The sequence below is a fragment of the Sinocyclocheilus rhinocerous genome, unplaced genomic scaffold, assembly GCF_001515625.1.
Source record: "Sinocyclocheilus rhinocerous isolate Xijiao unplaced genomic scaffold, SAMN03320098_v1.1 scaffold87, whole genome shotgun sequence".
Taxonomy (NCBI): domain Eukaryota; kingdom Metazoa; phylum Chordata; class Actinopteri; order Cypriniformes; family Cyprinidae; genus Sinocyclocheilus; species Sinocyclocheilus rhinocerous.
The window spans coordinates 428,665-444,141 of record NW_015650709.1 but is presented as its reverse complement, the minus strand read 5'-3'; the positions used below and the strand labels follow the sequence as shown (position 1 = coordinate 444,141).

Here is a 15,477-nt window from a genome sequence, read left to right as displayed (position 1 = left end):
TGTATAAGAAAATAGCTACATGACAGTTCTTCAAAGATTTTCTTTTTTCCACAGAAAAATAACAGCAAATATGGATTTGGAATGACATGAGGGTGACTAAATGACATAATTTTCATTTTTTTCAGCTATTACTTTAACATTTCAGAAGTGTGTGTGTAATACTCCCTCAGGCTGTCACAGATCCTAGCACCACCCCCATCATAAAAAAAACAACTTCTCTGCGTCTCCTCCATGCACTCCAGCACATCGATCAGCAGATGGGCACCTCACCAGCCTCCCACAGGCACTTGCAACCATCAAACGCATTCACACTGATTTTCCATCCTAAAAATAAACAGGCAAGTATTATTTTGCCACACCCATGGTATTATTAATAAAAGTTTATTACAGAAGCGTTGAACAGGCAGTCTTATAAACTGTTTGAAGCACAGATTCAGAGGACACAGTATATGACACGGACAGAGAAAGCTCATTCAGACTTACACATAAAACAACATGACAAATAACCTGCCACTGAGTGTATTAGCTTGCTTAGCATTGTGGGTATTGACACCAACATGGTGTTTATGAGTGACAGATTTACACAGATTACGCAGGTTAAACATCCCAGATAAACTGATCACAAGCCAGGTAACTACAATGATTCAGACACAGAGCCAAACAACAAATGCAAAGATTGCTGTTTTTTATTAATTAATTTTTCACAGGTACTACTAAATAGTCCAAATTAATTTTATATTTAGTTTTGGAAAATTAAAAAGAGGTCACTTTGCCATTTGAATTTGTTGAGGCCCTGTTAAAATGGACAGTTATTAGCACATGTTGTGGGATATTACATATAATATTAATAGTCTGAAGTCAATACTGAGAAAACATTAAGATAACATTAAACAAATACACACACAACTGACACATTTAAAGGAATACATATATCATAAATAACACTGACATTTAACTATTTGATCATCTGAGCTTTACTCCCAAACAACTAAGTGCTGGTTAGTACAGTAACTATTTGTTTGGCTCATTTTTGTTTCAGAAAAACATAAAGATGTTCATGTTACAAGACGACATCGCTGCAACAAGTTTTCAGTCACAAACCTGATGAAAACACAGACTAAAGTGCTCAGGTAATTGAAGGCCATGGAACGATCATTAGCTCTTTATCTCGAGGTCCATTCATTTTATCATTAATGACCAAAATTAGACGGGGTGTTGCTGCAACTCTGTGTTACAGGCAAGATTATTTTGAGCATGATGTTAAGAACATTTAAGAACGTTTTAGATATTAAAATACACCATACAGAAATGTAGCATAATGAACCGCCATATTTCAACGGATGATTCCAAAGGGAGCAGCAGCACTGCAATGACACAGCAAGACATATTTAAGAGGAATATTTAAGATGACCTGAACATAAAAAGGTGAGCAATCTTCTCATATACAACAAAAATGTTTCTTTGTTGAAATATACCTGTCGTATAGTTTGTTCATCATTAGCAGACAACAAAAACCAGATGCTGGCAGTTCAACAGCGTTTCCTTTTTGTATCATCACTCACAACTACACGACAAGTGGTGCGTGGGTATTCACAAGTGAACATTTTGGAAAGGGGGGGAAAATGCAAAAGTCTTGACATAGCAGTTTTGCTTGCGTCAGGTGACGTGGTTCGGCTGTATAGTCTGTTGAGCTGGTTTCATGGCTTTTGTTGGGAGATTAGTAGAGCACACACAGAGGGGTGATAGGTCCAGTCTGCTGCAGCAGAGATAGCCTCAGCAATGCAACACTGACAAATACGACCAAACCTGACCAGACCCCACAAAATTCCTAACCATACCTTATTTAAAAGCGGGGTCCGTAGAGCTTCAAATCCACCGTTGGTATGCATCAGCCAGTTGACTGACTCTGGGATTTTTTATTGGCATTTTTTCCTGTCCATCACTGGTCATTCATGACCGAAGAGGGGCGTAAGAAAGCATCTTTAACGCAACTCTCTGTGGCCCCCTCCAATGAACCCCCACCTCGAGTCAAGGAGCGTCATCTGCCAACACAGTAAGTCAATGGTGAAGCTTTGAGAGAATTTCAAACCAGCGTGTTTCACCGTTTGCCGTGTTCAGGTGGTTAGTTGGCTCTTTAAATGTGATGTTGTTGGTTCACACATAACCACAATGGGAAGGTCATGGAGCTGCAGTGGAGGAGAGAGATGGTAAAAGGTGTTGATTGGGAGAAATGGTACTGAGAGAAGAGAGATCTCTTGCCTGCGCTCTCCCGTTCTTTCTTTATCCCATCGTCAGGTGACAATGATCGTGATTGGTTCACCTCTCACAATGGTGCAGGGTAAAACTACCTGAACTTTTCTGTTCCCCAATGCTCCATGGCTCCAGATCCTCTTCCTCCTCCTCGTCTTCATAGTGGCTGGGTTCTTCAATTGAGCTCTCCATGCGGTAGCAATAGGGCTGACCCTCTGTGTACTCATAGATGGTGGGCAGACTGCTCTTTAGACTACAGCGTCGACGTAGGGCCACCAGAAGAGGCTGAGAACAGAGTAGAAACAGTTAAAAAAACTTTTGAGTTACAATTACCTACAGATAATATCTGAAGAATGTCTATTGTCTGGATGTGGGTTACAGAAAATCATGGAGTCTCCTTAAATTTATTTTATATATTTATAAAATTTATTATATAAATTTATATAAGCGTATAGTAAAAATATTGGTAACGCTTCACAATATAGTTCAATTTTTTACATCAGTCAATGCATTAGGTATCATGAACTATCAAAAAGCAACAAAATTTATTAATCTAGTCAATTCTATTGATAATTGTTAATTCATGTTTGTTTATAAATGCATTATATAATATATATATATACAAATATATATATATATATATATATACACACACACACACACAATATAGTTATATGTAAAATGTATACTGTAGAAATGAACAGGAACCAATAAAAATGATGTATAAGTATTGTTCATTGTTAGTTCAGGATACATAATGTACCAACTAATGATAACAAATTGATGCCTTTCTCCTCAGGGAAAACTAGTCCCATCCAAATAGGACTTTAATCAACTGGTTCACCCTGCCAGTTGAAAATGGTGAGTGAAAACATATAAAACAAATATTTATCTTGCATAACCTGATTCATCCAAGTAGAACATGTTCTTGGATCAACATCCTTGATGTTCTTGGTACAACATTACAATCAGCCAATAATATTTTATGTTTTGGGTCTCTGAATTAGCCTCAAAAGTAAGGCTATGACTGTTTGTCAGCGAATATTGCTCCAGGAGCATCAAGGATGTCCTACTAGGCTAATCCATGTTGTACCTCTTATAAAGCAGGCAACATGTCTTGTAGTACAACCGTGTTTTACACAAAATAAAGCATTTATCTCAGTGTAATTATTACAATAAGGGGAACTGTAATTGATTTTAAGATTCTGTTGTTTTACCTGTGGCATGGTAAATATGTCCACGTTGTTGCCCAGGTCAGCCCAGGCAAGACAACTGAACTTCTTGGAATCTTTGAGGGCTTCAGTCAGATCTTTAAGGATGCCAAGAGTCAGACGGTTCCCATTGAGAGCCAGTGTTGTGAGTTTGGGCAATGCACCCAGGAAGGGCAGAAGTAGACGTAGGCCCTCGTCCCGGAGCTCAGTGAAACTAAGATCTACGGATATCACAGCGCCCCCACTGGTCTGGAGGTAATACGCCACATGCCGTATGTCACGAGTTGATAAAGGGATGCCAGACAGGTCCACAGAGTCACTGCAGAGCTTCTTCTGAAGTGTTGTTTTAAGACTAAAAAGTGGGGGAAACAATTATACACAGGAATTCAATGAGAAAACTAAAAACAGATATACAAGCATTGGGGTGATTTGAACGGTAAATCTGATCATTTATAACAAATAAAGAAGTGTTGTAGCTTTAAGAAAATAGGATTTGGATTTTTGGTCTTTATTGAAATAATTTTCTTCTGGCTAGAAGCAGTTACTTTTCAGTACTTCAAATTACAGGAAAAAGGATAAGAAGGCTGCTGTGGTGGGGGAAGAGTTTGGGATAGTTTTGCGCTCAAACTCATCCTTTGCCTTTGGAATTTGATTATTTCATAATCGTATGCAAGTAATTTTACTCTCTAGTACATTAGTGTGATTAAAGAAGCAGCTTTTCTGAAGAACACTGCAGATATAAAACCAGAAACAGGAATAAAGAACTGAGTACACAGTTTGTTATTGATTGTCATCTGTCTTTGCCAACTCGTGAGAAGCATGAGTTGCCACTATCTATGTAAATTTCATCTTTATTGTATCATTACTGATAAACATCTATTCAGTGAATATTATCCTTTGCAATTCTTTGTTCAACGGCTTAGAGTCATACACTCTCAGAAAAAAAAAAGCTGTCACTTGGGCAATACCCTATAAGGTACAAAAGCTACATATTACCTTAAAGGTACATATTAATATTTTAAAAGTACATATTAGTAGGCCTATTTTAAAAGTACATATTAGTACCTAAATTGTACATATTAGTATTTTTTGAAAGGGTACCGCCCCAGTGACAGTTTTGTACCTCTTTTTTGACCACAAATTGGTCATGTGTTGCCAGTTATGACATAGTCTTTGACTCTGAACCTTCTGTTTCTTCTTTTTGAGTCATTATTTGGTGAGTGTTTAGTCTATTTGCAAGGCAGAAATAATTTTCAGCATGAAAAGTCTTTTCAGGTACTCTATGATGCAATGTAAAAATTCATAGTAGTCTCATGAATCAGTAATCAGTGACTTCCTCGCACGAGTTCATGCTTCTAATTTATGCATGAGCATATGGGATGTCTTTGTGTATGCAAGTCAAATACTGTACATAAGAACATAGATGTACTGTACCAAAGTAGCACTGGGGAAACATACAGTCTGTAAGAGGAGATAATATTAGAGCTCTATAAGAGACTGATAAAACCTCCTAAAGCATGATTTTTCTTCTCAAACCATTTCTGAAGTAAGGTTCATAGTCAGAGTTCACTATTGTTCTGCCAAATACTGGATCCCTGCCGCTGGTGAAAGATGCTGTTATGATTTTTTTTTATTTGTTTGTTTCTTATGATGTTTGCAGGCAGCAAACAGAATCAGTGCCTTTCTGCTCACCCAAAATAAATCTTCTTTACACTCTCAGTTGATAAGACATCCATATTTAGTTCAAAGTCTAACATTCAACTGAACTGTACTTTTTAGATTTTAATATTGGACTAGTCAAAACCTGCTCATATGAATGGAAAAGAACAGGATTATTTTATAATAATAATACAAAAAGATAAAAATGTTTATTAGAAGGTGTAATTCAATATAAAAATACTTTCCCAGTCTAATATGCAAAGTTAAACAAGTAAGCCATTCCCTTGTGAAAAAGAAGTGCACTTATAATTGTAATGAATGTGCAGTTGTACTTAAACTCTTAGAAGTTTCAGATAATATAATATTAATGAAACAAAAGGCCATTGTACTTAAAGAGCATACAATTTAAAACTGTATTTATTAACAAACTTGTAAAAAGTGCATTTTGTAATGTGAGAATAAAAGTTTTTTTAAGTACATTTTAAATGATTTGGCTTTAATCTTTTATTGTGCTTTATAGACATGCAATTATTTTGACATGTTGACTAACATACTAAAGCGCCTATAAAGTACTTATTTATATTTTTAACTGTTTTCTGATATTACAGTGCATTTACTTTACATTTACTTCACTTTAAATGTACTAAATGGCAACTTAATGCATTTCCATTTAATTTACCTCACACGGCAATCTGCTCTGCCTTTAAACAGTGACATTTGAGGGATCTCTGTGATTAAATAGCAATAGGTTGGCCCATGAAAAGACTGCGTGCTTTGATGAAATGTTGAAGAAGTTCTTTGAAGATGCTTTAGGGATCAATTTAGATAAAAAGTCAGCAGGGAGGTGCTTTTGAGAGAAAATTTGATTAGTCTGATCTGTCAAACTTGCTTCAGATTTGAATTATTTAAAGGCAAGGACAAATTGGTTATTCAAATTGTATTTTTAATTTTTTTTTGCATTTTGCCATTTTAAGCACTGCAAAAAGTAAAATAAAAGTAAAAAAAAAACAAAAAAACAGCAAAACATTTAAAGAAATAGCCCACCGAAAAATGAACATTTTCTGAAAATTTGCTCACCCTTAGATTATGTAGATGAGTTTGTTTCGTCCTCTGAACAGATTTAGAGAAATTTAACATTACATCACTTGCTCACCAATGGATCCTCTGCAGTGAATGGGTGCCACCAGAATCAGAGTCCAAACAGCTGATAAAAACATCACAATAATCCACACAACTCCAGTCCATCAGTTAACATCTTCTGAAGTGAAAAGAACCGTTCAAACCATTGCTTCTCGTTAAAATATGAGTTCTCGATCTATAATATTGCTTTCTCCAGTGAAAAAGTCATTTCATCTGAATCAGGTGAGAAATCTGTTCTGATGAAGAAGCAAACTCATCTACATCTCGGATGGATCTCGGATGGCCTGAGGTTGAGTTCATTTTTGGGTGAACTATTTCTTTAAACATTCTTAAAACAGGATCAATTTACTTGAGGAGCACAATTGCCTACAATGTTTTGCTCTTGTTTTAAAGCATAATCTCAATATACTTTTATTTTTTACTGAAAAATAAGAAAAATACTGATTGATCATTTTTAAAATTGTTTTTTTGTGTGATGTGCTGTATGTTATCAAAAGGTGAACTGTGACTTTCAGGTTGCGATCATAAACTACAGCACAAATGTGCCATCTGTGCCACTGCAGGATGGGTAAAAGAATAATAAAAGTCATTTTAATGTGTTATTTATCTATTTATTGTTCTCGCAACCAGGTGCCAGTTTGAATTACAGTCACTTCGGGCTCACTTCACGTTCCTTGGCAACCAGCAGCTATGAGTGACATTAATTTTCCTTTCTGTCAGCTTTCGTACGATCACAGACACGAAGCATTCTGCACTCGGACGCTGCCAATGTCTGTTCCCTCTGCACCACTTTTCTAGTCTACAGAAATATGTGAGTTCTGAAACACATCGAAGCATCAATAGAAAGACTAGATTTTGTCCATGCAGAGCTGAAAGATTTCCTCCTCAGCCCTCATTTTCTCCCTCCAGTCTTCCCTGACGTGTCTGATTCAAGCCTCACTCCATTTTGTTTGTACAGAGTCATCAATGATGCAAAATACCTCCATTATTGATTCTGGCCTAAAGGTACATTCGTCGTCTTCTCTATTTTCTTTCACTCTTTCAGTCAGTACCCTGCTGGACTTTCATCCCCTAATCCAATAATACATATCTGCTGCCAAAAAAATTTTTTAAACTGAACATAATATAACTACTTAAAATAATCACAAATATCAATATTTGCCATGAAAATCCCCCATATGAATAGCCTCAAAGGCATAATATTATTTTGGCAGATGAGTAAACCATTGAACAGACTTTACAGAAAGTGTCTACATGCTATTTTTTTTCTACAAATGCACACTTTGCATGAATAATTATGCTAAATTGACAGTCCAACTAAATATATCACAATTACAGATGTAAGAGGGAAGGATATTTCCATATTTTCTTTGATGTTTCATTATTCTGATACCTCTGGCAAGAAGAATTCACTTAATCTTTTCTGCTTTACTGGCATGTTACACAATCAGTAATCAACAGACTCTTCTCTTCTCGCTCATCCCAAATTGCTTCATTTAAGGTATGAAATCGCCCTTTTAGCACCTATGTCAATCTGATTTTGATCACAAATGGTTGAAAAGAGGCAAGCAGCATAGCTTAACGTCTCCCTAATCGTGAACAGCTTGTTCATTAAAAAGCAAATATGCAAATCTGAACACGAACACAAAAATGTATTCTAGCATTACTGCAAAATCCTCATTTAAATATGAATTTCTCGTTCAGTGATCTGTCTAAATGAACAAAGGAATAAGGGAAGTGTTGTCTAATATGCTAATGAGAGGCACAAGAAACCAACTAACTGCATCAAGCTAGCTGATTGCATCTTAAACACAACCATACATAAAATGACTTTATGGTAATGCATATGTGTGGAGTCAACTGTTACTTTTGTGCATACAGCTTCATCATCTGTTAGACTTTTGTCTAGAAATTGTTCTGCTTTGGCAGTGAAAAGACCTACACGGTTGTATGGCAGTCAAGCATGACAAGAAGCTAGCGTTAAGACCCAGAGAATGTTAAAGTACTGCGGGTTGTTGTCATCGCACACTGCAACTCTCTACATTCCCATGAAATTCTATGAAAAAAGACAAATCAAAAAGTAATAAAAATATTTCTGTCAGTGTGAAAAAAAAATGAAGCTTCTTTTCTGGATTTCAAAGAACTGTTTATGCCAAAATGTTCTATATTAAAAGAAAGAGACAATTTGGCACAACAATATACATAAAACAAAATACATTTGATTTATTAATGTATTTACATCATTGTACGTTATATTTGTAAGTGAATTAAAATAATACATTACTCTTGCACTTTAGGGTCAGTACGTTTTTTGGAAAGAAATCAATTTTATTCAGTAAGGATGCAATAAATTTATCAAAAGTGACAGTAAAGATTTAGAATGTTGCAAAATATTTGCATTTCAAATAAATCCTTTTGAACGTTCTATTCATCAAAGCACAAAATGCTCATATTAGAATGATTTCTGAAGGATCATGTGACATTGACAACTGAAGTAATGGCTGCTGAAAATTTAGTTTTGCCATCACAGGAATAAATTTCAACTTAAATATACTAAAATAGAAAAAACAGTAATTTTAAATTGTATTAATATTTCACAATATTACTGTTTATACTCTTTTTTTGATCAAATAAATGCATTTTTTTATTACTGTCAGTTTAAGTGCCGGTGATGCATGTGTTGCCAAGTATTACAATGAAAACAAAACTAAAAATAAATAAAAAATAAACCGAAATTAGTTCAAATCTTTTGCAAATAAGATAAAGATATCACTAAACGTAAACTGAAACTTCCCACTTTATTAACTTTCTAAATTGTCAAATTAAGTGGAAAAGACAAGTCCAAATCTGGCAACACGACGGAGGCTGTGCCCTCACTCACAACTCTCTCAAGCCTCGTTTACTCCGCCAGTGAACATTTTCATACCACGGACACTGTACATTCTTGCAAACTGTCTAAACCTAATTATGCAGATACTCATATGAGAAGTTTTAAACAGCAAAGTCATTCAGAGAACAAATTTTATTTCTGAACATGAAAAAATTACAGAGGTCTGGACCTTGGTGACCTCATAGCTGGCTACTGCCATTGGCATAGGCATCATTTACACCATTTTTTGGTTTATTTGTTGTCCCCATCACTTCAGAGCAGTCCTGAGTCAGTCAATCAACTGCAACAGAGATGAATAGGAACGCTAACATAGTGTTTGTTTGTCTGACTATGATAATGGTCTACAAATGGGACAAAAAATATAAAAGAATCTCCAGTGGAAAGCAAACATGGTTGTGAGTGTGATTATTTAGCAAAACCTGTTCACAAGAAGTAAAGCCGGTTTTCCGGGGCCTGTTCTTCATCCCTGAATGGGTCTGAAAGGGTCTGAGAGGTGACAGATAATGCAGAGGATACTGAAAGCTTAAAACCAACCAAGCAGAATGAGTGACAGTGAAAAGGAAGACAAGAGGAAAAGAGTGGTACAAAGACATGTCTCCCACCGCCGTTGGCATGGCAATGGCTGTTTTCTACCTGAGTGGATGCTTTTACACCTTTGATCAGCGTGAGATTCAGACTCACACTTGCCTCCAGGAGCAGATGCTGGTCTGTCTTTCTATGAAGGCCTGCAAATAGCACTGACACATCATGGCCTTAACTGAGCACAGGTATAGAACACACAGAAGTAGAAACACTGACAATTACATGCCATCTGAGAACAAAATCACTACCCGCTGAAATTCAAATCACAAATACGGGTTTGAAACCACATGAGGGTGAGCAAACAATGACAGAATTGTCTTTTGTTTGTGTAAACTAATTGTTAAAGTCTCTGGCATCTCAGATTTACCACTGAGAACTAACCCCTAGTAATCTTTCATGTGTCACCACTAGAGAGTTTCAGATAAGATCTCAACAGTGTCACAAACTCCTCATATTTGCAGAGATATCAATTCGCAATCCAAAAAGATTTGAAACAGGCACTGAAACATTGTTTATCAAATTCTTCCAAAAGCAGATTATCTAGACTATGCAATCCATAATAGGTTTATAGCTTGAAAGTTGTATGCAGAGAAATTTCTGTTCAGTCTGCAACTTTTTGAAAATAATCATATTTTAGAAGTTTCATTTTGTTTGGCTAAAGTGCAAACAAAAGCCTTTCCACATAAAGTGACAACTCATTTTAATATATGAACACATAATCATCAAGTCGTGATCTCTCATAATGTTAGTGCCTAATTACCAACCAGTCACATGAATAATATTCATAAGCTAAGCGCATAAGTTTTATGCAATCACTTATTCTCTTAGTTCATGGTGTTTATGCCTTGTTGATTAGGAAAACATTCAAGTTTTGTTGGGTAGCTCTCTTAGAGTGTCTATTAGTTGTTACACTATCTACATTTCAAATGTGCAGTGTAAAAAGGAGCAAATCCAAAATAATTTAGAATGACAGAACTGAGCAAATGTGAAAATCGCAACACACATTTGTGAATCAGACTGTTTAAACCTTGCTCATTAGGAGTGGTTGTCATTGCTGTACCTTTACTTACACTACCGTTCATAAGTTAGGTGTCAGTAAGACATATTTTTAAAGAAATTAATATTTTTATTCAGCAAGGATGCATGAAACAGCCAAAAATGACAGTAAACATATTTATAATATTCAAAAATGATTGTTATAATTTGAGCTCATGGTGTTTATGCCTTGTTGATTAGGAAAACATTCAAGTTTTGTTGGGTAGCTCTCTTAGAGTGTCTATTAGTTGTTACACTATCTACATTTCAAATGTGCAGTGTAAAAAGGAGCAAATCCAAAATAATTTAGAATGACAGAACTGAGCAAATGTGAAAATCGCAACACACATTTGTGAATCAGACTGTTTAAACCTTGCTCATTAGGAGTGGTTGTCATTGCTGTACCTTTACTTACACTACCGTTCATAAGTTAGGTGTCAGTAAGACATATTTTTATTAAGACATATTTAATTAATATTTTTATTCAGCAAGGATGCATGAAACAGCCAAAAATGACAGTAAACATATTTATAATATTCAAAAATGATTGTTAATATTAATTTGAGCAGAAAATTGTAATAATTTGATATACAGCGCCGTTGTGCTACGGGTGTCCCGAGTTCGAATCCCAAATCGAAGACCTTTCCCGATCCGCCCCACTATTTCTCTCCCACTTTGCTTCCTGTCAGCTGTGATCTGTCCTATCATAATAAAGGTGAAAATGCCTAAAATAAATCTTTAAAAGAAAACTGTAATAATGTCACAATATTGCTGTTTTTGATGTATTTTAAATAAAATAAATGCAACCTTGGTGAGCATAAGAGACATAAAAAATCTTACCAATTCCAAACAATTGAACGGTAGTCATTTAAATACCTCTTCATCATTGCATTCATGTGCATCCATATCTGTGATCAATTACAATACTCAGTCACTGCAAAATAGAAAATGTTGATGCAAGGGAAGTAGCATTAATTGTGCATCCCTAATACATGTGAAAGCAAAAATAATACATTAGGCTGACTGACAGATTGTGTTTGTGTATGTCTGAGCATGCATGTGTGCAGTCTGGATAAACCAGACAGTCACACAGTCATCACAGACAGTCGCTTTATACTGCCAATCAAACACATGAGGGTGTCAGAAAGATCCTATTTCATGCAGATTCTCCACAATGCCTGTTTGACACTCCTGGTTAAGCCCCAAGAATCTGCACATAAAAGAACCGGCACAACATGAAATCCTTCTTCTTTCATCGCCTCTTAGATCTCTCTTACTCCCTACGTGTAGCATTGTCAGACCGTTCTGCTCTCTCTTTCCTATCGAGTAACACACCGTGATGTTACATTAATCATTTTACCCACTCTATAATTACATTATCTTCAATCGCCATCCATTCAAGTTAAACCCCAATAAAAGTCTGAGGATGTCTCTATAAGAGACGAGCAAACTAATGCAGATCCATCAAAAGTGAATAGACACATATAAATATGTCAATTCAAATATAATCAACCCTCTTTCTCATTTCGTTTTTCATTTCCATGTAAATGGAGCTGGATTACAGTGATTTGGCACCTAATAGGACCAGCATGCAATCATGAAATGAAAAATAGCGAATAAAGGGGCACACATACGATGTAACCTATAAAATATCTCAAGATATATCCTCTGAAAATAAGTCTCAAATTTCAAAGCATCAAGTAAATGCATCTTTTAGGTATTTTACTGAAAAAAGACAAAAAATATTGATTCAGAACAAACACTTTTTCTCCGTTTCTGAGGTTCTCTGTCTTCTTTTGTCTTGTCCTTTGCTCTAAGGCCATACCCTGTTTCTTCATTTCTTTCTCACACCCTTTTGAAGAGCGCGTTCCTTGTGCTGTGTCTGGCTTCTGTAGTGTAGAGCAGCAGGGACCTGCAAACTCTCTGTTTGTCAGATTGACTTATATGAACACAAAGCTCTAGGGAGAGTATAACAGATCCTCCGCAACAGGGCTCCTGAACCTGAGCTACACACACACACACACACACACACACACACACACACACTGCAGAGCAATCTTCTCTGAATCTCTAATCACACAGAAGGTTGGCACCACTGCCAATAAAGCCAAATTAGATGAACTTGCACACACATAAAACTCTTACTAACAGAAATGTATCAAAAGAAACATGGTAATACCATGTTTTTGGACATCTTTATAGTAAGTTTTTTTGACAAGTAGCTTGGAGTACCATGTAAATAATAAGGCACATGCACATGTTAATCAGTAACACATCAATAACAGCCTATATATAAATTTACCATGATATTACACTGTTAAAAAAAGAAAAATGAAATCAGTATCAGACTTGCTAAATATTTTACATAATTTCTTCAGCAAGAATTAAAAATATATAATATAATATAATATAATATAATACAAATTAGTATAAATTAATAATATGTTTACACAATGCATTACCCACCATTTCACCACCATAATACCATGTTTTTTAAACATGTACCATGGTATTCTTCAAAGTATCTTGGAGTGCCATGTAAATAATAATGCACTTGCATTTGTTAATCATGCATAAGTACCACTGTAAGGCTGTATAACAGAGCCATAGTATTACATTGTAAAAATATAATATAATATAATATAATATAATATAATGTTTGTACCATTCTTTAGACATGTAACACCATAATATTATATATTATGATACAATATAATTTTTACTATATGTGGCACACACCAATATATCTTAACCTGTGTTCATTTTTGTCTGGTTTTGAACATGAATCTAACTAATTTAGTTAGGTTTATATATCAAAAAAAAAAAAATTGTGCATGACAAGATATATTCTCTGAAAGTCTTAATATCTCGTGGAAATTTGCTTCTCAAGTAAATGTATCTTGTTTTAAGTATTTTTTGTATGTCTACATATTTTAGTGGACCAAAATATTGATTAAGAAAAAGATTTTTGGCAGTGAATCATTTGATAGCATCACTGAACTATTGGAACTGCCACATTATTTCTCATAAGCGATATGACCTTGTTTAAAAATGACCAGTACAGTAACACTTGCTTCTGTTTAGCGACCCTGCATAATACATGAGAACTGCAGTGTGAAAATACCCTTCTCTCTCTGTGTATCTCATCCACTCATTGCTTTATCCTCCCCTGAGAGCCTAAAGGTAATGGAGCAGGGCAGCATGGTTAATTCAGGATGTGGAAAAACTGTATAGAGTAGAGGCAATGGATTCAGGGCGCATGTAATGGCTATGTGGGTGGAACGCATACATACACACATCTATTCGCTTTTCAACAAACACAAAATATGCTAAATATATTCTGCAACCATTGACTGGTGCTTGTTTAACACCCTGCAAACTGGCTACTCTAATGAATTTAATTAATCAGGTGAAGTGAACAGGTTTATGTTGGATAAATAAAGTTCAGGTCAAACTTGTGGCGTATTATACACCCAAGTCACAAAGGGCATTATGGCTCTCTCTACAGACAGCACTATCCAAATCCAGCAGCAGTGCTGGTAAAAAGACTCTACCAATCAATAGCAGAGATGAAGGGGGGCTGAGATTAATGGGCCGGCGGTGGCAGGCCAAACAAGCTCTAATTTGTTACACCCATCTATAATCACACTGTCTGAAACTGCTACCAGATTTCTGTTCAGTAAATCATGGAACAGATCAGCAGGAAAATTTTAGAAGATTTTAGAAGATTTTCAAGGTCTTAAAGGGGTCATCGGATGCCCATTTTACACAAGTTGATATGATTCTTTAGGGTCTTAATGAAAAGTCTATAACATACTTTGGTTAAAATTTCTCAATGGTAGTGTAAAAAACACCCTTTTTACCCTGTCAAAATCAGCTCTGTTTTCAGCACGTGGTTCTAGTCCATGTTGCTTTAAATGCTAATGAGCTCTGCTGACCCCGCCCCTCTCTTCTGTGGGTGACGAGTCGTTCTCATGATCTGACAGGAATCTCAGAACAGCCTGATTTGAGAAAGGGGATTTTAAAATAGGAATAAAAAAAAAACAACTGGGTGGATTTTTATCATTATAGGTTGGATGTGTACACACACTTCCAACACACATTTATGTTCAAACAACAACAAAAGTGAATTTTGCATCCGATGACCCCTTTAAAAAGAAGGAATGGCAAAAATATGTGTTTTTATGTTAACTAAATCTAAAATTATTAAGCATCTTTGAAATTTTTCTTAACATTTTTTGAGAATTTAAATAAAGATGAAATTAAATAAAATATAAATATTAGAACTTAAAGTAAATTAGAAATGCATTAGAAATGTTTCCTAGGCAACTAACTGAAATAAAATAAAATAGAAATAGAAAAAATACAATATAATAAAATAAAATGTCAACATGAAATGTCAAAAACTCATAAAATTACTCAAACTTAAACAAAAAACCTAAATGATAACTGTGAATAAAAGCTAATCCAAAATATGAATAAATGCTATTCTAGTATAGCCTACAAATAATATTATAATAACACTATAATATGTTAAAGATTAGTTTACATATAGTTTACTATAATAGGTTACAGATTACATAGTATATACTATATATACATAGTGCACAGTAAAGTGTGATATGAATGCCTCGTTCATTTATAATATATCAAATAGAAGCTGAAGTAAACAGTATATATAGTTCAGCATGTTACTGTGAGGGATGGAAT

The 15,477-nt window shown here is 35.1% G+C and overlaps 1 protein-coding gene across 1 annotated transcript in view; it reads right to left on the bottom strand.

Moving 5' to 3' along the window:
• Window positions 1-379: 379 nt before the first annotated feature.
• LOC107712478 (leucine-rich repeat-containing protein 75B-like) overlaps window positions 380-15,477 on the bottom strand; it is a 28,735-nt gene continuing 13,637 nt past the window's right edge. Inside the window, exons 4-5 of the mRNA XM_016517742.1 lie at window positions 3,468-3,813; window positions 380-2,535 (exon numbers count right to left, since the gene is read on the bottom strand). Coding sequence (XP_016373228.1) covers window positions 2,317-2,535; window positions 3,468-3,813 — 565 coding nt within the window. The 3' untranslated portion in view covers window positions 380-2,316. The remainder of the gene's footprint in view (window positions 2,536-3,467; window positions 3,814-15,477) is intronic.